This window comes from Ahaetulla prasina, chromosome 4 (assembly GCF_028640845.1).
Source record: "Ahaetulla prasina isolate Xishuangbanna chromosome 4, ASM2864084v1, whole genome shotgun sequence".
NCBI classification, from domain to species: domain Eukaryota; kingdom Metazoa; phylum Chordata; class Lepidosauria; order Squamata; family Colubridae; genus Ahaetulla; species Ahaetulla prasina.
In genome coordinates this window covers 145,210,475-145,233,336 of record NC_080542.1, presented here as the reverse complement: position 1 = coordinate 145,233,336, position 22,862 = coordinate 145,210,475, and the positions used below count along the sequence as shown (strand labels likewise).

At 43.7% G+C, this 22,862-nt stretch overlaps 1 protein-coding gene across 5 annotated transcripts in view; it reads right to left on the bottom strand.

Annotated features, from left to right (window-relative positions):
- The window catches only part of MINDY4 (MINDY lysine 48 deubiquitinase 4), a 169,753-nt gene that overhangs the window by 45,729 nt on the left and 101,162 nt on the right, over positions 1-22,862 (bottom strand). For 2 of the 5 annotated variants that reach the window (XM_058180222.1, XM_058180223.1), the window contains exons 17-18: positions 20,489-20,561; positions 7,587-9,400 (exon numbers count right to left, since the gene is read on the bottom strand). In XM_058180222.1, the coding sequence (XP_058036205.1) occupies positions 9,352-9,400; positions 20,489-20,561 (122 nt within the window). In that variant the 3' untranslated portion in view covers positions 7,587-9,351. Of the gene's footprint in view, positions 1-7,584; positions 9,401-20,488; positions 20,562-22,862 lie in introns of those variants that run through there. The other 3 variants (XM_058180225.1, XM_058180227.1, XM_058180226.1) reach the window with 3 other exon arrangements.

Below are 22,862 nucleotides of genomic sequence, written 5' to 3'. Positions count from 1 at the left end.
AGCTGAAGTAATCCTCAATAGGAAGGACTTTGCAATAGATGATTCTATGAGTTAAACGCAGGTCCTGTCAGAGGCGGCGGAGTTCTAAGTTTTCTAAACCCAAGATTTCAAGTCTGGTGGCATAAGGTATTTTGTTGTATCCAGAGGAGTGGAGAACTCTTTATATATGCAAATTAAAGTTAAACATCATTACGCATGGCCATGTTTGAAAGATATCTGATGGCCATGCCCATCAGGGATTTCTTCATTTGAAATCATCAGAAGATGGCTGTTCTCCCTATGGTCGTTTTGGCCAACTCTAGACACAGGAAGGTCATACCACGATTATGTTTAACCATCGGTGGTTTGATTTGGCAAAGGAAAAGTATGCTGGGGGGGGGGGGAGAGAATCGTTGGCTGTGATCCTCTTAATTTAGAAGAAGGGGCCCTGTCCATCAAGGTGAAGATATCTCCACTCTTTTGATATTGAAAGGCCGTTTTGAGATTCGTACAACAATGGAAGAATCTCTGTAGGGAAATTTGTAGGTTTTCCAATTCTGGAGGTTTTTAAGACCTTTTTCACTGTCTTCAAGCTTTATCCTACTACCGGGAGAAGTTGAACCAAAACTCAAGCAGGGAGCTCAAGAATTTGTCTCTTCAGAGAAGGGATGAAGCAATGGATAATTGCGCAATTTTGAGGATTGCGTAATTGCTTTTCCTGCAGGATGCAGAGGGATAAGCTAGATAAGCTCGCCTGGATTATTGCAATGCTCTCTACATGGGGGTCCCCTTGAAGAGCACCTGGAGACTCCAGTTAGTCCAGAATGCAGCTGCGTGGGTTATTGAGGGAGCGGTTCGGAGCTCCCATGTAACACCTATCCTGCACAGACTGCACTGGCTGCCTGTTGTCTTCCGGGTGCGCTTCAAGGTGTTGGTTACTACCTTTAAAGCGCTTCATGGCTTAGGACCGGGATGCCTACGGGACCGTCTACTGCCAACGTCTATCTCCCAACGACCGGTGCGCTCTCACAGAGAGAGGCTCCTCAGGGTGCCGTCAGCCAAGCAATGTCGACTGGCGGCCCCCAGGGGGAGGGCCTTCTCTGTGGGGGCTCCTACCCTATGGAACGAGCTTCCCCCTGGACTTCGACAACTACCTGACCTTAGGACCTTCCGCCCCGAACTTAAAACCTACTTATTTCGTCTTGCTGGACTCGCTTAAATTTTAAAATTATCAAATTGATTTTATGGGTTTTAAATTTTTTGTAAATTTTATAGGGAAATATTTTATCTAAAGTAGCCATATTGAATAGGTTTTTTAAGGGTTGTTTTTATCTTTGTATGTGTTGTTTTTTCCTGTATTTTATCCTGGCTGTACACCGCCCTGAGTCCTTCGGGAGAAGGGCGGTCTATAAATAAAAATATTCTATTCTATTCTATTCTATGAACCTCTGGGTACCCCCTCCATTTGCACCATCTTACAATTCTACCATCCACAAGATATTAACACAAGAAATTCAGGCACACAATAAAGAAAGCGGAGGAAGACTTTTAAGCATAGGGCAAAGAATAAGAAGACTTAACAACTAAAACATTATCTAAACATACCAAGAGTAAGAAGGCCAGAGAGGTCAGTTGGTTGGACTGTTAGGATAAGAGGATTGTTTAAAATGTGTGTAGGAAGGATAAGGAAATTTTACGGAAGGTTGAGGAGTTATTTGCGTGTTTTCATGCTGGAGGATTGTGACAGAACTGCTTGTAGGGCTTTTTCCAAGTTCCAAAGAAATGCGGTTTTATTATGCCTGTCAAGATCTCAGCTTTGGCATCTTTAGCTGTTATTCAAACCCAAACAACCAGGACCAAATGCATGTTTTATGCGCTCGGATGCGTACAAGTTTAGGTGGGGACAGGACAAGCTTGTCCTGTACATTCTCCCATGCATTTTATGAATTCCTTGCGGCTTCTTTAAAAACAGGGCAGCGAATTTCAGCGTTGTTTTCTCGCTAATGATTAAGGGGTCTTGTGCCAGGAAGGTTTTTCAAAATTTGGAATGGAGCCTAAACCCACACAAAAACACCCTCTCGTGTTTTAAAGCTTTCAGGGTTAAAAAGAATGTCTCCTTCAAGGAGCAGCTTTCGAAAACTTTGGCCCAAATCCAGGACTCCGTTCGCAGCCTGTTTGTCAAGGGTTATCATTTTTAGCCAGATGCTTGTTATTTTTCAGGCGGCATTGGGCTTTTTTAATTTTTATGACCTGGTATCGGAATGGTAATAAATTATTCAGAGCTTCATCCCTTCTCTGAAGAGACAAATTCTTGAGGTTCCTGCTTGATTAGAAATATTCGTGGAGAGTCTTTTCATTCAGCCAATTCAGCTTCTCCGGGGAAGTTTTGATAAAGATTGAAGACAGTAAAAGGAAAAACAACAATAGATTTTTGCAGGCTCCATATTTGGAGTTGAAGAACGAGGATCAAATGAGACCTGGATGAAACCACGACAAGATTCTAGTCCACAATGCTGTTGCAGTAGAGATTTCTAAATTATATCAGCAAGCAAATCTCCATATCTAGACATAGCATATATACGTAGTCCTCAACTTACGATGGTTGCTAAGTGACCGTTTGAACTTCCAATAGATACCCAGAAAGGTATCTATGATCCAGTTCCAAAGGCCACCCCCTTGGTCATGTGATTGTATTTCCACTCAGAAACTGCCCTTGATGTCTGTGATTTATATTTTTGCTTTAAAAATGGCACTTCTCGTTTCCAACAAAAACACCCCTTAGTGCAGGGGTCTGCAAACTTGGCTCTTTTAAGACTTGTGGACTTCAACTCCCAGAGTTCCTCAGCCAGCTTTGCTGTGGACTTCAACTCTGGGAGTTGAAGTTCACAAGTCTTAAAAGAGCCAAGTTTGCAGACCTCTGCCTTAGTGAATGATGGGGTGTTTTTGGTGATGGGGTGTTTTGTTTAATGACCATGGATTCATTTAACAATCTCTGCATTCACTTAACATCCTACTGGGAAAAAAAGGCTATAAACACAGGTCCGGTCATGTGGTGACACACCTATGGCTGCCGTGACTTATAAGCATAATGTGCAAGCCGTGTTACGGTCATAAGTCTGGGACTACTTGCATATATAAATTGGGGATGGCCAGATTAGTTGATTATGTGCCATCTAGTTGTTTTCAACTCCTGGCGGTCCCATAAATAGATTTTTCCCTCCATGAGATCTACTCCTGTCTTGCAAACAACCACAGCAAACAAAAACAGTCGTAACACCAAGTCTGTCACATGATGACTCACTTCACAAGGATCATGACTTATGATCATAACGGGCAGGCTCCATGATTGTCATAAATCAAAGATCTGTACTTAAAAGACGGAGGTATCTTAACCTGGTTCTTCAGGACTTCCAACGATGTTGCCATTGCCATCCACCTCATTCCTGGTCATCTTCTTCTTCTCTTTCCTTCCGTCTTTCCCGCCGTTATGGACTTATTAAGAGATCTGGGCAATTGGTTGAGTGATTGTTAATTATTGGTCATCATCTTGGTGTCAAGTCTTGGATAGCCCAGATGGATCTTCTGCAGGCTGACCTGTCCCCAATCTGGTCCTTCAGACTTTCTAATAATGGACACATCACCACTGTAACTATCCATCTTGCTTCTCTTCGTCTCTTTCCTTCCACATTTTCCACCATTGTGGTCCTCCTCAGAGTGCTAAGTCTTTGCGTTGAATGATGAACTGCCATCCAATGTGTGATGAGTTCAACGCAGATCGATCTTCCACATGACAAACTGTCTTGGTCCTTCAATGATGCACTCACTGCCACCATAACGGAGTTTGGTTGCCCTCTTCTGCTGGTTGTCTTCTTCTTCTCTTTCTTTTCCATCTTTCCCAGCATTATGGGCTTCTCAAGGAAGATAGGTCTTTGCTTTGATTGATGAATGATGCTCCATGATTGATGATGTGTTGACACTTGATGACCAGATAGACCGGCCTTCTCCAGGATGATCTGTCTCCAACCCGGCCTTTCAGGTCTTCCAATGGTGCCCCCATCACCACAGTAACTTGAGTCCATCTACCTTCTGTTACTCATCTTCTTCTTCTCTTTCCTTCCACCTTCCCCAGCTTCAGAGAGCCTTCTTTAAGTTGCGTAACAGGTTTTTTCCAGATTGATGAGCTCTGTTGCAGACTGAGTTGGAAGGGACCTTGGAGGTTGTCTAGTCAACCCCTTGCTCAAGCAGGAAATCATACACCCTTTTGGACAAATAGTTGTCCAATCTCTTCTTGAAAACCTCCAGTGATGGAGCACCAAGCACCATGAAATCAAACTGAGGTTTACTTTCTAATTGCTGCACGGAGTGTCAATTGTTTTCTATGTTTGGAGTCCCCTGGTCACCTTTTTTTAAAATCACAAGGTATATAACAGCTGCTACTACATAGGGTGTCCGTTTAAACAGATGCCAAGGGGAACATCCACTTCCAGAGTGTATAGCAAACAGGAACTTGGTATTGTGTTAAACAACAGCAGGAGGATTGTTCTCCTACTGTGAATTAGCCTTGGCCCTAACTTTGACAATGCATATAACAGAGCAATTATAATATATACTGATTCACATTATTAACTCAGAAAACAGACTAACTGAGTGGTGTGAAAACTTTTGCAAAGGTTTGCCCTGATGGACAAACCAAACAGGAGCTCAAAAGTGTGCAGAGATTACTTTAAAGATCACTCACGTCGCCGATGGTGCTGAGGATCGCCGAGTTTTCAATTCAGTCTTTGAAATTTAACAAGGCCAACAGAGCTGTAAGGGAGCTTAGTCCAATCCCCATCATCAATCCTTGAAAAGCTCCAGTGTTTTGAGATTTGATTCAACAGTTGATTCAGTCAACGTGCTCACATTGAAGTGGGTTTGTGAAAAGCAGCTGTGCATTGCAGATGCAGACTAGATAGCAAGAGGTTTCTGATTGTGCAAGTTGTCGGCCAGCGGAACAGACTGCCACATGGCATGAAAGAGGATTAGTAGCTGGAGGATTTCAGGACAAGACTGGAAGGTCCTCTGTTGGAAGGGCTCTAATCCATGTTTACTCCAACACGCTCGGTTCTCTGCTACAGATACCGGTAGTTCACTAAATGTGGTTGTTAAGTTAATCTGGCTTCCCTGCTGACTTTGCTTGTCAGAAAGTCACAAAAGGTGATTACATAACTCCAGGTCATTAACTGAATCAGTTGCCAACTGTCTGAATTTTGATCATATGATCATGGGAATCCTGCAATGGTTGTTAGTGTGAAAAATGGTCGTATCACTTTTTCAGGGATAAAACTGTGCAGCAGTAAACTTGAACGGTCATTAAATGAATTGTTCTAGATTGAGGACTATTTGTTCCACTTTATAAGGCCTTGGTAAGGACACACTTGGAATGCTGCATCCAATTTTGGTCATCATGATGTAAAAAAGATGTTGAGACTCTAGAAAGAGTGCAGAGAAGAGTAACAAAGATGATTAGGGGACTGGAAGCTAAAACATATGAAGAACGGTTGCAGGAACTGGGTATGTGTAGTTTAACAAAAAGAAGGACTAGGGAAGACATGATAGCAGTCTTCCAATATCTCAGGGGTTGCCACAAAGAAGAGGGAGTCAAGCTATTCTCCAAAGCACCTGAAGGCAGGACAAGAAGCAATGGGTGGAAACTAATCAAGGAGAGAAGCAACCTGGAACTAAGGAGAAATTTCCTGACAGTGACAACAATTAACCGGTGGAACTACTTGCCTCCAGGAGTTATGGGTATCCAGCACTGGAGGTTTTTAAGAAGAGACTGGACGGACACTTGTCTGGAATGATAAAGGGCAATGATGGTGAACTTTTTTAGCACCGAATGCCCAAACCAGAACACACACACACGTGCACACACATGCGCCGGAGCACCAGAAACTCAAAAGACCAGCTGACCGATGTGCGTGCATGTGCCGGCCACCTGGTCTTTGGGTTTTTGGCGCTCCGGCGTGCGCCAAGACCGCCTGGCCAGCGCGCATGTGTGCACCAGAAACCAGAAGAGTAGCTGGCGATGGCGCGTGTGCCCACAGAGAGGGCTCTGCATGTCCTAGGTTCACCATCACAGATATAGGGTCTGATACTTGAGCAGGGGGTTGGACTAGAAGGCCTCCAAGTTCCCTTCCAACTTTGTTATTCTGTAAACTTTCTGGGCATTTTGAGACAACGGTTTGGCCAGACCAGTCATCCAAATAGCGGAAAAACAGGATTTTTTACCTAAACAGGCCGAAGTTCTATGTTGCGATTTATGAATCAACTCTAAAAATAGCCTGAAAATGCTTTCTCTATTTTTTTTATCATTTTTTTCTTTTCTTTTTTTTTATTCAAAAAGTTTTTTTTTTAATTCAAAAAGTTTGAATAAAAAGTTTTTTTAATTCAAAAAGAAATGCTTTCTCTAAACCAGGGGCCTCCAACCTTGGCAACTTTAAGCCTGGAGGACTTCAACTCCCAGAATTCCCTAGATGAGGGGTCTCCAACCTTGGCAACTTTAAGGCTGCAGGACTTCAACTCCCAGAATTCCCTAGATCAGGGGCCTCCAACCTTGGCAACTTTAAGGCTGGAGGACTTCAACTCCCAGAATTCCCTAGATCAGGGGCCTCCAACCTTGGCAACTTTAAGGCTGGAGGACTTCAACTCCCAGAATTCCCTAGATCAGGGGCCTCCAACCTTGGCAACTTTAAGGCTGGAGGACTTCAACTCCCAGAATTCCCTAGATCAGGGGCCTCCAACCTTGGCAACTTTAAGCCTGGAGGACTTCAACTCCCAGATTTCCCTAGATCAGGGGTCTCCAACCTTGGCAACTTTAAGCCTGGAGGACTTCAACTCCCAGAATTCCCTAGATCAGGGGCCTCCAACCTTGGCAACTTTAAGGCTGGAGGACTTCAACTCCCAGAATTCCCTAGATCAGGGGCCTCCAACCTTGGCAACTTTAAGCCTGGAGGACTTCAACTCCCAGAATTCCCTAGATCAGGGGTCTCCAACCTTGGCAACTTTAAGGCTGGAGGACTTCAACTCCCAGAATTCCCTAGATCAGGGGCCTCCAACCTTGGCAACTTTAAGGCTGGAGGACTTCAACTCCCAGATTTCCCTAGATCAGGGGCCTCCAACCTTGGCAACTTTAAGGCTGGAGGACTTCAACTCCCAAAAGCTTTGCTGGCTGGGGGATTCTGGGAGTTGAAGTCCTCCAGGCTTAAAGCTGCCAAGGTTGGAAACCCCTGCTCTGGACAACCCATCACCCTAAAACTGGGCTGGATGGATTTTACTTTCAGAAAATCCTTCAACCTTCAGAATATTGGAGGAGCCCAGGGTGTGATTTGTGCCAAAACAGTCAAGATGGCAGCCACGACTACAGAGAGATGGAGCTCCCCCCCTTTCTCCCTGAGCAATTATGCAGATGCATCAGCCATCTTGACTTGTTTGACCTCACTCCCCTCTACAACCACCCCTGATCGGGGGTGGGATTTGTTTTTTGTGTTCTGGTTTCCTGGGGGGGGGAGATTTAAAAAAAGAGAAAAGGTCCATTTTTTTTTCATATTCAGCCTTCTTTTTTTATTTACACCGTGACACATAATATTCCCTACATTCGTTTTAAGACTATAATAATGGGGGGGGGGGCAAGGGAATGGAAGATCCAGGAAGCACCGCTTACATTATACACAACAATCTTGCAATCTTTTTTAACGCACTCATGGCAGCTGGAAAGAAAAAAAAACGCAGAGGCAGCCCTATTGCGGTTCTGAAACTTTTAAGGCACGGAAAGGGGCATCTAATTTAGTTTTTTCCTATCTTGTCCCTTCTCAAAATCAAGGGGGGGGGCTCCACCAAATTACTTTCCTTTCCTTGAATAGTGCCCCTCGCCTCTCCTGAACCCAGGAAGTGAACTAGGAAAAAGTTCAGCTGGTTCCTACCAGTATGAGCGAACCGGTAGCGGAGATCGGGTGTCCGTTAGGCGGGCCTGCCGACCAGCCATGGCTCTATCCACATTTTCAAGTCAGGGCGCATGTGCAAAAGGTGCGTGAGCAAGCATAGCACATGCGCGGAAGGCCGGGCGCATGTGCACGGCGAACCAGCGGTTAAAGACTATTGGAAACCCATCGCTGACGCGGGATGAACTTCCCAGCTACCAGTTTTTCCTCTTTGAACATTTTATCCCTACAGACCGCCAGCGAGAGGATTATAACTTTGCTTCAGTAATAAAAGTGGAATTGCTTTTATGCCAAGTTAGGCCTCCAATCGCGCGCCCCAAAATCCCCAGCGTTTATTCGGACTATCAGTTGGTTTTATCTGTGGAATATGTCAACGTTTGCATGGCGACTTTTTAAGATGGGCGGACTTCAGCTCCCAGAATTCCCCAGCCAGCATGAGCTGACTTCAGTATTTGAACTGGTGAATTCTGGGAGTTGAAGTCCACACATCTTAAAGCAGAGGTCTCCAACCTTGGCAACTTTAAGTCTGGCGGATTTCAAATCCCAGAATTCCCCAGCCAGCTTTGCTGGCTGGGGGGTTCTGGGAGTTGAAGTCCGCCAGGCTTAAAGTTGCCAAGGTTGGAGAAACACTGCCTAAACTCATATACGGAGAGCAACTCCGGTTTGATCTGTTCCAATAGAAACCACGGTTTCTCCACAGAGATAAAATAATAAATAGATTGCAGACCTTTTATTTCTAGAACTATAGGTCCAGAGCTGTCTTGGCAAACTACAAAAGGCAAGCTTCGGTTACAGACATTAAAAGAAGAGATGGCCCTACCGGTTCAGTTCTCTAGTAGCCAAGAGTTCCAAGGACTGAATTAAAAATAGATGACAACTCAATTATTTTTTTTAAAAAAATTAAAAAAAGAAAAGAATCGGCAGTGATACATTTGGTTCCAAACTACTTTGGACTACCCAAAAGAAATGTCCTTGGGAAACAGAGCTTAATTGCTCTTTTTTGTTGTTGTTGTTTTGTTTAATTTCGGCTTCCTAGCTTTAAAATGGATCCAGGGATTGTTGTCATCGCTCGTTTTTTTTAAAAAAAACAAGAAAGGGGGCTGCCATCGGTATTGTTCAACCAATATAATCACAGGATGTGGCAGGGATTCAGCAACGGAATTTGATGGGATGTTGACAGATTTACGACTCTTTCTTTTTCTTGGTTGGGGGTTGACCTCCTCATTTCTAAACGCTGGAGGGCTCGTAGGAGAAGTCAAGCCATTTTCTTAGAAGCCGCAAGGAGGGGTGCGAGGAGTCCACAATGAAGATCCTTCGGTGGGTTTGCATCTGATTGGACCGGGGACAAGATACGCCCGGGTTCCCTCTAGGAGCGAAGCCTGGAAGAAGTCGGTCACAAGATGGGGTCAGTGCCATTCCAGATGACCCTGGCTCCCTTCCACCTGAAAGACGCAAAGACCCATTTAGGTGTTCACTTGGAACAATTCCTGTAAAGCTAGAACTCAAGAAAGGCTTAAAACGGGCAGGGGTTTATAAGAGGCTGCTGGCTTTAGTCAAGAAGTAGAAGGGAGAGCTATGGGTAGTTCTTGGTTTACGACCACAATTAAGCCCAACATCTCTGTTGCTAAGTGAGACAGTTGCTAAGTGACTTTGGCCCTTGTGTTACCACGTTCCTTGCCACAGTGGTTAAGTGGAATCATTGCAACTCTTAAGTTAGAAGCACGGTTGTTAAGTGAATCTGGCTTCCCCATTGACTTTCTGACTTTCATCAGAAGGTTGCAAAAGCGGACAGGGCACTGCAACCGTCATAAATACGAATCAGTTGCCAAGCGTCTGAATTTCGATCGGGGATGCTGCAATGGGGAAAAAAAGCCAGAAAGTCACTTTTTTCAGAGCTGTTATAACTCTGAAGGGTCACTAAATGAACTGTTGTAGGTCGAGAATTACCTGCATACTGTGATATCGTTAAAAAAACAAACAACAGGAAAATCCCCCAGAATCTGTTTCTTGTGGGCAGCGTTTCCTGGACTGCCTGTGGGTCTCCCTGCCACTCTTTCACCCGACAGTCACTCCAACAAGTGCAACAAAAGAGACGCACCCGCTAAATGAACCCTCATATACAGGTAGTCCTCGACTTACGACGGTCGCTTAGAGACTGTTCCAATGTACCCACCTGCAGGCTAGAGACACGGATTTGAAGTTTTGACTATCAGAATCTTTCCTCTTGAGGTCACATGGACTGAACGCTGCGCGCTCAGGGCTCAGACCCCTCCCTTTTTTTTGGGGAATATTTTTTATTTTATTTTATACCCAAACAAACACTTAATACATCAGTCATTCCTTCCATGTGACATCTCGGTGTTTTCTCCTTGACTTCATCTTTTTGTTGTTTCTTCTATCTTCATTTTCATCTAATCTGTTACAATTTTTTCCCACAAGTACAATATTCTAAATATGCCATTTTCTTACATAACTATTAGTTTGCTTATTTTTTTAACCAACGGTAAAATTGATCCCAAATCTTATAAAATATTCTGGATCCTCTCTTTCTTTAATCATCAAAGTTAATCTGTTCGTTTCTGCACAGTCTGGATTTTTTTTTAATAACTTCCCTTTCCAGAGGTATTTTCTCTGCCTTCCAGTTTTGTGCAAAAACAATCCTTGCCGCTGTTATTACATGTATAATCAAATAAATATTTTCTTTACTGATTTTCTCTGGGAGGATACCCAATAGGAACAGCTCCGGTTTTAAATCAATATGTTGTTGTGTCCTTTCTTCTAACCATGTCTTAATTTTATTCCAACAGTTTTTAGCTTCTGGGTGTGTCCACCACATATGATAATAAGATCCTGGTAACTGGTGAGATTTCCAACATTTAGCTGATTTGTCTTTAAACATTTTTGCCAGTTTCTCAGGGGGCATATGCCATCTATCAAACATTTTATATTGATTAGAACTCTAGACTGCCCTTAAGAGACCTTTGCAGCATCCCGCAGTCACATTTTACGACAGTTTTACCAAAAGCTGGCATTTATTCCCAGTTTTCAGCAAAACGATTAAACAACTGGTTCGCTTTAACAACCGTGGCATTTGCTTTACAACTGATCCATTCACTTAGCGACTGTCGCAAAAAAAGATCATATAGATGGGCCGGTCTCTGTTTCCTGACGACCACAACTTACGAGTCGTTACAGTCGTAAGTCGAGGACTACCGGTAATTTTACACACACACACACACACACAGAGGGAATTTCTTCTGAGCTCCTCCCAAAGTTTGTTCTTTGGATGAAAACACGCGATATAAATCTATTAAAGGATCAAAGCCAAATATATAATTTTGGCTATATATATACATAGGTTTTCTGAGATTTTCGCGGGTGTTTGCATGTAGGTCTTCGGTTATTCGGGTTTTCTCCCGCATAAAATTGGAAGTGTCTTGACGACGTTTCGACGAAGTCTCATTCGTCATCTTCAGGCTGGTGTTATCAGCTTCATGCTCCTAGAAGCACCAAGCCGAAGATACCAGCCTGAAGATGATGAGTGAAGATTGGAAGTATTTAGGCAACGTTTCGATGAGATCTCACTCATCATCTTCAGGCTATGACTTTGTTCTTATGTGAGCAAATATATGTATATATGAGCAAATATATGTATCAGAAAACAAATATATGTATATGTATATATGTGTGTGTATATATATATATGTATGTATGTATGTATGTATGTATGTATGTATGTATGTATGTATGTATATGTGTACATACATATATATATATGTAGATCTTTGGTTATTCGGGTTTTCTCCCGCGTAAAATTGGAACTGTCTTGGCGACGTTTCGACGAAGTCTCATTCGTCATCTTCAGGCTTCAGCTTCGTGCTTCTGGGAGCAATGTGTGACTGCAGCTGTTTCTTCCTTTTTAACTGCTAGTGGGGGTTTGAACTGATTGGGTGGGAGCTTGGCTGTGCTCTGATTGGATGGGGTTTTTTTTGGTGCTCTGATTGGATGGGTGTGTGCCCTCTTTGGGTGGGGGCTTGGTTGTGCTCAGATTAGTCTGAGCTGCAGGGGGATTTGAGCTGGTGAGCTGCACAGCTGTTGTCCGGCTTCGTGTTCGCGGTCGTGCCACATCTTCACAGTGGGTGTCAGTCTGCTGCATGTATGGATTGGAGGGGTTTGAAATGGCCAATGTTGCAGCTGCGGTCTGGCTTCTGGTCCTTAATCGTGCTTCATGATCAGTGTGGGTTTGGGTCTGCTTTCTGGGTGGATGTGTGGTGGTGACATCCTGTGTGGACCTCGTGAGTGTGGGTCTGGTGTCATTCCTCGTGTTAGGGACACGTTTGTCAATAAGGGCAGGTTTCCAAATGGCTGGTAGGCGGGAGGTATCATCTCGTTTGTTCATGCTGTGTGGGCATTTTTCTATCTCGATGGCTTCTCTGATTATTCTGTTGTTAAAGTGTTCAGTTTTGGCGATAGTTCTGGTCTTTTTAAAGTCAATATTGTGTCCTGTGGCTTTAAGGTGTTGGACCAGGGAAGAAGTTGGTTCCTCTTTTTTGACTGAGTTCTTGTGTTCTTCAATGCGTGCACTTATTCTTCTGTTGGTTTGTCCAATGTATGTGGTGGGGCAGGCGGTGCATGGGTGCACCTCAGAAAAACCTCAGAAAACAAATATATATATATATATATATATATATATATATACATAGGTTTTCTGAGATTTTCGCGGTGTTTGCATGTAGGTCTTTGGTTATTCGGGTTTTCTCGCGTAAAATTGGAAGTGTCTTGGCGACGTTTCGACGAAGTCTCATTCGTCATCTTCAGGCTTCAACCGTGCTTCTGGGAGCAATGTGTGATTGCAGCTGTTTCTTCCTTTTAACTGCTAGTGGGGTTTGAACTGATTGGGTGGGAGCTTGGCTGTGCTCTGATTGGATGGGGTTTTTGTGCTCTGATTGGCTGGGGGTGTGTCCTGTTTGGATGGGGGCTTGGTTGTGCTCAAATTGGTCTGAGTTGCAGGGGGATCTGAGCTGGTGAGCTGCACTGCTGCTGTTTGGCTTCGTGTTCGTGGTCGTGCTACATCTTCGTAGTGGGTGTCAGTCTGCTGCATGTATGGATTGGAGGGGTTTGAAATGGCTAATGTTGCAGCTGCGGTCTGGCTTCTGGTCCTTGGTCGTGCTTCCTGATCAGTGTGGGTTTGGGTGTGCTTTCTGGGTGGATGTGTGGTGGTGACATCCTGTGTGGACCTCGTGAGTGTGGGTCTGGTGTCATTCCTCGTGTTAGGGACACGTTTGTCAATAAGGGCAGGTTTCCAAATGGCTGGTAGGCGGGAGGTATCATCTCGTTTGTTCATGCTGTGTGGGCATTTTTCTATCTCGATGGCTTCTCTGATTATTCTGTTGTTAAAGTGTTCAGTTTTGGCGATAGTTCTGGTCTTTTTAAAGTCAATATCGTGTCCTGTGACTTTAAAGTGTTGGACCAGGGAAGAACCCCCCCAAGCACATCCTAGATCTGACCAACCACTGCCTATCCAACACATACTTCATCTATAACGGACAAAAATACAAACAAATAGAAGGCGCACCCATGGGATCACCCCTCTCACCTGTCATTGCCAACCTCTACATGGAACACTTTGAAACCCAAGCACTAGAAAAATCTGATCACAAACCCAAACTCTGGCTCAGATACGTAGACGACACCTTCATAATCTGGCCACACGGGAAAGAAAAACTTGAAAACTTCCTCACACACCTCAATAGCCTACACCCCAAAATACAGTTCACCATGGAAACAGAAGTTAACAACCAACTCCCCTTCCTAGATGTCTTAGTCTACAAGAAACCCAATGGCTCCCTAGGACACACCATCTACCAGAAGAAAACACACACAAACCGCTATCTGCATGCACTCTCACACCACCACCCAGCACAGATCAACTCAGAGCCAAGACACTCATCTCTAGAACAAAATGCTTAGCTGACGAACAACACCTAAAACCGAACTACACACTCTCACAAACGTACTAACATCCAATGGATTCCAGAGAAATAAGATTACCAAACTAATCCAAAAGAACCCCCACTAAAACCCAAGACAGAGAGCAAGAAAATGGCACAGCCCTCCTCCCATATATAAAAGGCACCACAGACAGAATCAGCAAGATCCTCCACAAACATAACATCAAGACAGCATTCTGCACAAACCAAAAATATCCACCATCCTAAGAAACCCCAAAGACAAAATTGAGTTAGAAAATCAAGGAGTATATGAAATCCCATGCACCGCCTGCCCCACCACATACATTGGACAAACCAACAGAAGAATAAGTGCACGATTGAAGAACACAAGAACTCATTCAAAAAGAGGAACTAACTTCTTCCCTGGTCCAACACTTTAAAGTCACAGGACACGATATTGACTTTAAAAGACCAGAACTATCGCCAAAACTGAACACTTTAACAACAGAATAATCAGAGAAGCCATCGAGATAGAAAACGCCCACACAGCATGAACAAACGAGATGATACCTCCGCCTACCAGCCATTTGGAAACCTGCCCTTATTGATAAACGTGTCCCTAACACGAGGAATGACACCAGACCCACACTCACGAGGTCCACACAGGATGTCACCACCACACATCCACCCAGAAAGCACACCCAAACCCACACTGATCAGGAAGCACGACCAAGGACCAGAAGCCAGACCGCAGCTGCAACATTAGCCATTTCAAACCCTCCAATCCATACATGCAGCAGACTGACACCCACTACGAAGATGTAGCACGACCACGAACACGAAGCCAAACAGCAGCAGTGCAGCTCACCAGCTCAGATCCCCCTGCAACTCAGACCAATTTGAGCACAACCAAGCCCCCACCAAACAGGACACACCCCAGCCAATCAGAGCACAAAAACCCACATCCAATCAGAGCACAGCCAAGCTCCCACCCAATCAGTTCAAACCCCACTAGCAGTTAAAAGGAAGAAACAGCTGCAATCACACATTGCTCCCAGAAGCACGGTTGAAGCCTGAAGATGACGAATGAGACTTCAAACGCCGCCAAGACACTTCCAATTTTACGGAGAAAACCCGAATAACCAAAGACCTACATATATATATATATATATATATATATATATATATATATATATATATATATATATATATATATATATATATATATATATATATATATATATATACACACACACATACATATGAATGACACCGTGTTCCTGACTGGCCAATCCTCTCTTCCACGAACTGGGAGTGAAAACCCACCCTTGGCCTCTGCAGAATCCATGATGGCGTTTCCACATCTCAGCCAGTCTGTTTTACGATTTAGTAAGGCAACCGAGCCCCTGGAGGGAACAACTCGCTGCCATTTAACAGCCCAGCTTCTGTGTCTTGACCAGGACAATAGGACTTAGTCGGCATCTCCTAATTGGCGCCCTTCGCCTGCAGGATGGAGGCTCCTAACAGCCCCAGCTGACTGTTCTCTTAACAAGCCCGCCATTCATGCTTATTTATGGCCCCAGCTTCAAGCAGAGCCAAATTGACTAACGCTATTGAAATCTTTCTTGGGAAGCGGAGAAGAGAGACAGAAAGTGGGGCAGGAGAAGCCAGCTTTTTGGAACAATATTGCTCGCCACCTTAACTGAACCGTACAGATCCTCTGAAGATACAGTGGCATCGAATTCAGCTGCAGAGATTTTTCCCCCCCACACACTCCTCGCTTGGTCACTTCTAATTTTAAAAAGTCATAGAAAGCTGCGGAAAAGTTCAGGTCTCTGTCTGAACCCTCACGACTGTTGTAGGAGACGTTGCACACGGTTATCCGTGTTTGTATCGGACTGTGATTTATTTCTCCTGGAAAAAGAGGATTTTGTTCTTCAGGCAAACAGAAGGAATGCAGAAATAATTCAGTTTCCTGGCACAGAGGGTTTTTTTTGTTTTTTTTAACTAAAGCCAAACATATCAGCCTTATAATGCATGCCATTCTTTGTTTTTATTAAAAAAAAAAAGAATAAGTTTATTAGAATTTTAAAGCGAAAGGTAAAAACTAATAAGAACAAATGCCGAGAATGAAAAGGAAAGAAGAAAAGAACAAAGGTTCAGAAATCAAAGAGAAAGGGAATATTTTAAAAAGTGACGTCTGATTTTCCTTTGGAGAAACCAATAGAATAGAAGTTGCCTTCAGAAGCTGTCAGAGCTTCATTACTAGAAGCCTTCAAGAAGAGGGGCATTTAATATTTAAATATTATATTTAATGTAATATTTAATAATTTAATTTAATATTTAATAATATTTAAGGGGCGTGCATAAGTGCACAAAAGTGCCTACTGTTTCTGTCCTATTGTTTTTCTTTCATTATATGTGTTTATATATAATGTTGTGACGAAATAAATAAATAAATAAGAGACTGGACTGCCATCTGTCAGAAATGGTGCAGGATCTATTTGGGCAGAGGGTTGGACTAGATGACCTGCAAGGTTCCTTCCAACTCTGTTAACCTGATCTGATCTTTTACAGCGGCCATCAGTATATATTTATACAAATCTAACTCTGTGGTTACAACGTTGTTTATCTCTTTTCTATAATCTACATTTTTCTTCTAATCATGAAAACTGTATATAATTTCCTTTTTTCTATTCTGTGCAAAAATAAAATAAAAATCAATAATTCAGCACGCATGGACTTCAACTCCCAGAATTCCCAGGGGAGAATGTGCGAACATCAATTCCAAAACTGATCCCTTTAACTCCCAAAATTCCCTGGGCAGCATATGTGGACTTCAACACCCAGAATTTCCCAGCGCTCGCGAAATTCCCTAGCTAGCATGTTCGGACTTCGATTCCCAGAATCCCCCAAAAGTTTCCTGAAGGGAGAAAAAAAAATACAAAAAGTGTAATTTATCTGGTTTTATCAAGGAAGCATCAACCATCAAATATATTTTTATTTCTCCCTTTAGGTCTGTCAACTTCGGTGGGGATTTTCATGGAAGATAACTTTTATTGCCCCTGGAAACAGGTCTCTCTGCATTGCACAGATTTGAATTCAAGCAGGTTGGATTTAAAATCAGATTATTATTTTTTTTATTTAAATCGGATTTTTTAAAATTTAAATCGGATTTATTTTTTATCAAATTCATTTTAATAAAATGTTTTTGGAGTTAAAAAAATCTATCTAAAGATTGTTTTCTATTTAAGATACATTAATAATTTAGTTTATTCAGCATGAAATGGAGCTTATTTATGTCGCATGAGGCTGTATATTCCACAATATTTACATTTTTGGTAAACTCATTCAATGAATCCGAGCTCTGCCAGCTGAGATAACCTGCACTGCATTGATGCATTGACACAATTTCACAGTAACCATGAGATAAATCATGAAACGAAGTTCAGGAGTATTCCTTTATTCCATTGCAAACCTTTATACACTACAAACTGTATGATTGTTTGAAGAGAAATGCATCTATACCACCAGGCTCTTAAGTGTGAGGAGGAAGGGTAAAAATGAAAGTGAAACCTTCTAAGCAGCTTAGAAATATAATATTAAAGAGCGCCTGTCATTCCAGATCCATCATGGCAGCGCCTCTTAGCGGGCATCCACATCCCTTACCTTGTTGTGTCACTTAAAGTGAATGAGACAGTCGGTGGATCGACAGCAAGATCCTCTTCCTCTTGCAGCGCAAGAGGAAGAAGCGCTGCGGGATAGAGATGCCAGTTGCTCTTTAAAAATTAGGATTTAAATCGAGTCAATTTTAAATCAAATCTTTTTACTGGCGATTTAAATCGTTGATTTAAACTGACTTGGTTTAAATCAAATCCAGCAAGAAATTCAAGCAAGATAAATGCTAACAGAGGGAGGTCTTCATTTTCGGGGCTGGTGCTTTTTGAATCCAAAACTGAGAAAAATAAACCAAAAAAACAACAACACAACAACATATCCCTACCCTTTCTGGATAGGGTAGAGTTAACCGGAGTTATTTCCTCCACTGGAGACAGAAAACAAGGAAGGATTAAGAGGACAAGACGAGTCTTCCTTCGGGCAACGAAATGTATTTGCCCGATCAAAAAAAAATAAAAAAAAATAAGAGAGATCAAGGAAACCCACATTCCATTCTCTCTTCAACCTTAATTCGTCTTCTTAAGCATATCAACTTCTTAAGACATATTTTGGAGACTTGAATTAACAGGGGCAGCCAAGGACCTTAAGACAGGCAGCCTTAAAGGAATTTGGAGGCGCTAATGACCTTGCAATGGTGGGATTTGGAGCCCAGGGGGAATATTTCTGAAAGGTTATGGAGATCAAAAATTAAAAGTTTCCCCAGACTGGGTGTGCAGACATTCCAAGTAGTGTTATGAAACAAAAGCAGACTTGCTGGGTTTTTTGTGTGTGTGTGTTTTTTTTGTTTTTTTTTTAAATACATTCTGCAATCTACAAGCCCCGGAGACAGTTATGAAATTTATTACCGGTATATATATTTTTTCCCCACTAAATCAGCCACGGCCGCTAAACGCCCCAGCAAGTTCCCTCCTCCCTCTTCCCCTTGTAGGCTTTTAAATAAATAAATAATAAAAAAAAAAACCTCAGGAAATAATTGGCAATAGAGGTGATTGGAGCCATGCCGCTTTCTCAGTTGCCATAGAAGCCAATTTTTTTTTTATTTTAGCTAAAGGGTTTGCTGTATGTATCTTTAATGTATATGGGGATTTAGAATGAAGGGAAATGATCTATTTATCTGCACTCACATTTGCAAGGGGGGGCGGGAGAAGGCCTCAAAAAGCAAGAAGGAACTTGTGATTGTGTGACCTATATCGATGCTGCGTGCTGGTACAAAGGGACAGGACTTTAACTGAATAGATGCAACAGTATAGTAATTGTATAGTAGTAGGCTACAGAGCAGAGCAGAACAGAGCAGAGCAGAACAGAGCAGAACAGAACAGAACAAATATTCTGCTTAAGGGCATGGAAACCACATTGCATTTATTAATTGCCCAAAGATACATGACTTTTGAAAAAAAGGAAAACAAAAATACAGATAGTCCTCAACTTACTATCACAATTGAGCCCAAAATGTCTGTTGTTAAACAAGACATTTGTTAAATGAATTTTGCCCCATTTTACGATGTTACTAAATGAACAGTTATAAGTCAAGGACTACCTGTAGTAGACTACATAACAGAACAGAAATTCTGCAGAAGGGCATGGAATCCACATTGGAATCTACACACATACACACACACACAAATAATGAAAATACTCAAGCTAAGTAGAAAGAAGAGGGGCAGAGAAGATGATTAGGGTACTGGAGGCTAAAACATATGATAAACGGTTGCGGGAACTAGATATGTCTACTCTAATTAAGAGAAGGACTAGGGGAGACACAATAGTGGTCTTCCAATAGTTGAAGGCTTGTCACAAAAAAGAAAGTAAGTCAAACTATTCTCCAAAGCACCTGAAGGCAGGATAAGAAGCAACGGGCGGAAACAAATCAAGGAGAGAAGCAACCTGGAACTAAGGATAAATTTCCTGACAGTTAGAACAATTAGTCAGTGGAACAGCTTGCCTCCAGAAGTTGTGGGTTCTCCATCACTGGATGTTTTTAAGAAGATATCAGACAACTATTTGTCAGAAATGGTGTAGGGTTTCCTGCTTGAGCAGGGGTTGGAGTGGACTAGATCAGCGGTCACCAACTGGTGGTCGGTAAGAAATTTTTGGTGGTCTGCAGAAAAATTATTTGCATTTTTAATCTTGCACTAAACCAGGAGTCCTCAAACTACAATCCCTGGGCCGGATATGCGCAATGAACATTTGTGTTGCTGCAGAGTCTCCCCCTTCGGGGTTTTCTTGTATGGGTCAGAGGGGGGAAGAAATTCCAACTTGGGATCCTGGTGTGGGGTTTTGGACGAAGGCTGGAGGGAAGCGCCGCTGGTGGCAAAGAGCCAAAGGACCTCATTCCAGTGGGACTGCATCATGGCCTGGAACTGGCTGACCATCTCAGCCCACTGAGCCTGTAGGCGTCAGTACCTGGCCTTGCACTCCCACAGGTCTTCCCTCTACTTGGAAAGCCTATGCTCCTAGTCCTCAGTGAGGTGCTTCTGCTGAGCCTCATTCTCAGCCAGATCCAATTTGAACTGATCCAGCTGTTTTGCCAACTCTTTCTCATGGTGGCTGCTTAGCTCCAACAACTGCTTCCTGTTGAGGCCCTAAGGAGCTCGGGTGGGCAGGTGAGGAGTGGCTGGGAGGGGAGGGGCGAGTAGAGGCTGGCGAGGCACCCCTTGACGTGAGTGACATTGAATTGGCCACGCCCACCCAGTCACATGACCACCTAGCCACGCTCACCCAGCCGGTCATTAGGCAGTGGTCCGCGGGATTTAAAATTATGAATTTAGTGGTCCTCGAGATCCAAAAGGTTGGTGACCCCTGGACTAGATGACCTCCAAATGTCCCTTCCAACTCTGTTGTTCTGTTAAGCTAAACCAGGGGGGCGGGGGGGGGGGGGCGGCGGGGGGGACTGGCACTTACTTCGTCCGAATGCAATGCTCCAAAGGGGACACGAGGTCATTCTCTGGGTTTTCCACATAAAGCTGAGAGGTGTCTGTGGAGACAAAGAAGGTCAGCGGTCATTGCGATAATACGATAAATAAATAAAAAATTGCCATCAATCATTTTGGCCAGGGATGAAATGGAAAATGTGTTACTACAGGTTCTGTGGGTGTGGCTTGGTGGTGGTGGGGGGGGGTAATGTGGACGTGGCCAACTTTTTTTTTTTAACTTTTAAAAGCCTTTTTTTTTACAGTAGAAAAAAATGCTTTGAAAAGGTTCTGACGATCCCAGCTGAGCCGCGCGATCATCAGATGCTTTTTTTTTTTTTTTTACTTTTAAAAGCATTTTTTCGGCCGAAGAAAAAATACTTTTAAAAGTAAAAAAAAAAAAGCAAGCATCTGATGATCGCGCGGCTCAGCTGGGCACGTGGGGGGGGGGGGCAGGGATTTTTGCTACCGGTTCTCCGAACCACCCGCTGCCGTCGCTACCGGATTGGGCGATCCAGTCAGAACCGGGAGAATTTTACCCCTGGTGTTGGCCCATCTGCCTACAACTGAAATGGAGAGACAGGCGGCGGAATTCACTACCCCTCACTTGGAGGAAAAAGAGACAAACGACTGGCATATCAGCGGCTAATCCTTGACTTGACAAGAGCTCATTTAGTGACCGTTCAAAGTTACAGCAATGGGAAAAAAAGTCACTTACGACCATCGCAGCAACCCCCATGGGGCACAGAGGTAAAATTCAGGCACTTGGCAACTGACTCATATTTATGACCGTTGCAAGTGCCCCCAGGGAGGGTGGGGGGGTGTCACGTGATTCCCTTTTGCGACCCTCTGACAATCAGAGCCAATGGGGAAGGCAGATTCGCTTAACAGCCTGTGTGACTCAACTTCGCAACCGCAGGGTGTGCACTTAACACGTGTGGCAGGAAAATGAGGGTAGAAGTCACTTAACAAATGTCTCGCTTAGCAACATAAATGATGGGCTCAATCGTGGTCGTAAGTCGAGGACCACCGGTGCATCTCAATAAGCTACTGGAACGGACCTGGTCTTAAGCACCAACAGGGATGGATGCCTCCATCTGGATTTTCAACACTTTGATTTTATTTTCTTGGGCTTCGAGATCACTGCAGTCATGGCCTTAAAAGATGCTTGGCTCCTCAGGAGGAAAGCAATGGCAAACCTAGGCAGGGACACCAACCTCGCTAACAAAGGTCCATATAGTCCAGTGGTGGGTTTCATTTTTTTTTACTACTGGTTCTGTGGGTGTGGCTTGATGGGCGTGGCATGGCTTGGTGGGTGTGGCTTGGTGGGTGTGGAAGGAAGGTTACTGCAAAATCCCCATTTCCTCCCGATCAGCTGGGACTCGGGAGGCGGAAAATAGATGGGGGCGGGGCCAGTCAGAATTTTTACTACCGGTTCTCCGAACTACTCAAAATTTCCGCTACCGGTTCTCCAGAACTGGTCAGAACCTGCTGAAACCCACCTCTGATATAGTCAACCCTGAAGCTGACCTGATCTAAACCATTTTGATACTTGGGTTTTCCCAGGAGTCATGTATGGCTGCGAGAACTGGACCATAAGGGAGGCTGGAGAACTGATGTTTTCGAATGGTGGTGCTGGAGAAGGCTCTTGAGCAGTGGTTCTCAACCTGTGGGTCGCGATCCCGTTGGGGGTCGAATGACGATTTGCCAGGGGTCGCCTAAGACCATTGGAAATATGGGAAGTATACTTGCGAGTGGAAGAATCGCGCTCCAATGGTTGACTCCACAAGCCAGCTGCAGGCTCTTCAAATCGCTAGCCGAATTCGGCTTCAGGCGCGATGAATTAAAAAAGAGAGAAATCTTTGCTCTGATGTCTCCCTCTCAAGCCAGCTGCAATCACTCACCATCGCTAGCCTAATCTGGCTTCAGGCGCGATAAACTTAATAGGGGAGGAGTCTCTGCTTTAATGCCTCTGTCCTCAAGGCAATTGCAAGCAGTTCAGATCGCTAGCCAATACAGCTTCAGGCGCGATAAATTCAAAAAAACAGTTTGCCGCTTTCCCCCCCCTTCTGCGGCTGCTGAGGCGCACTGAGATCGTTGCCTAAAAAAAAATAATTGTACGGTTGGGGGTTGCCACTTCGTGGGGAATTGTATTAAAGGGGTCGCAGCACTATAAAGGTCGAGAACCACTGCTCTTAAGGGACCCTTGGACTTCAAGGAGATCCAATCAGTCGATGTTCAAGAGGCAACTGGATGCAAAGAGATAAGCTAGATGAACTCTGGGTACCCCCTCCTATTGCACCATCCTATGTCCTACAGGTTTTTCAGGGGGCAACTGGGCTTTCTGGTTTTTTTCTTTTGAAGAG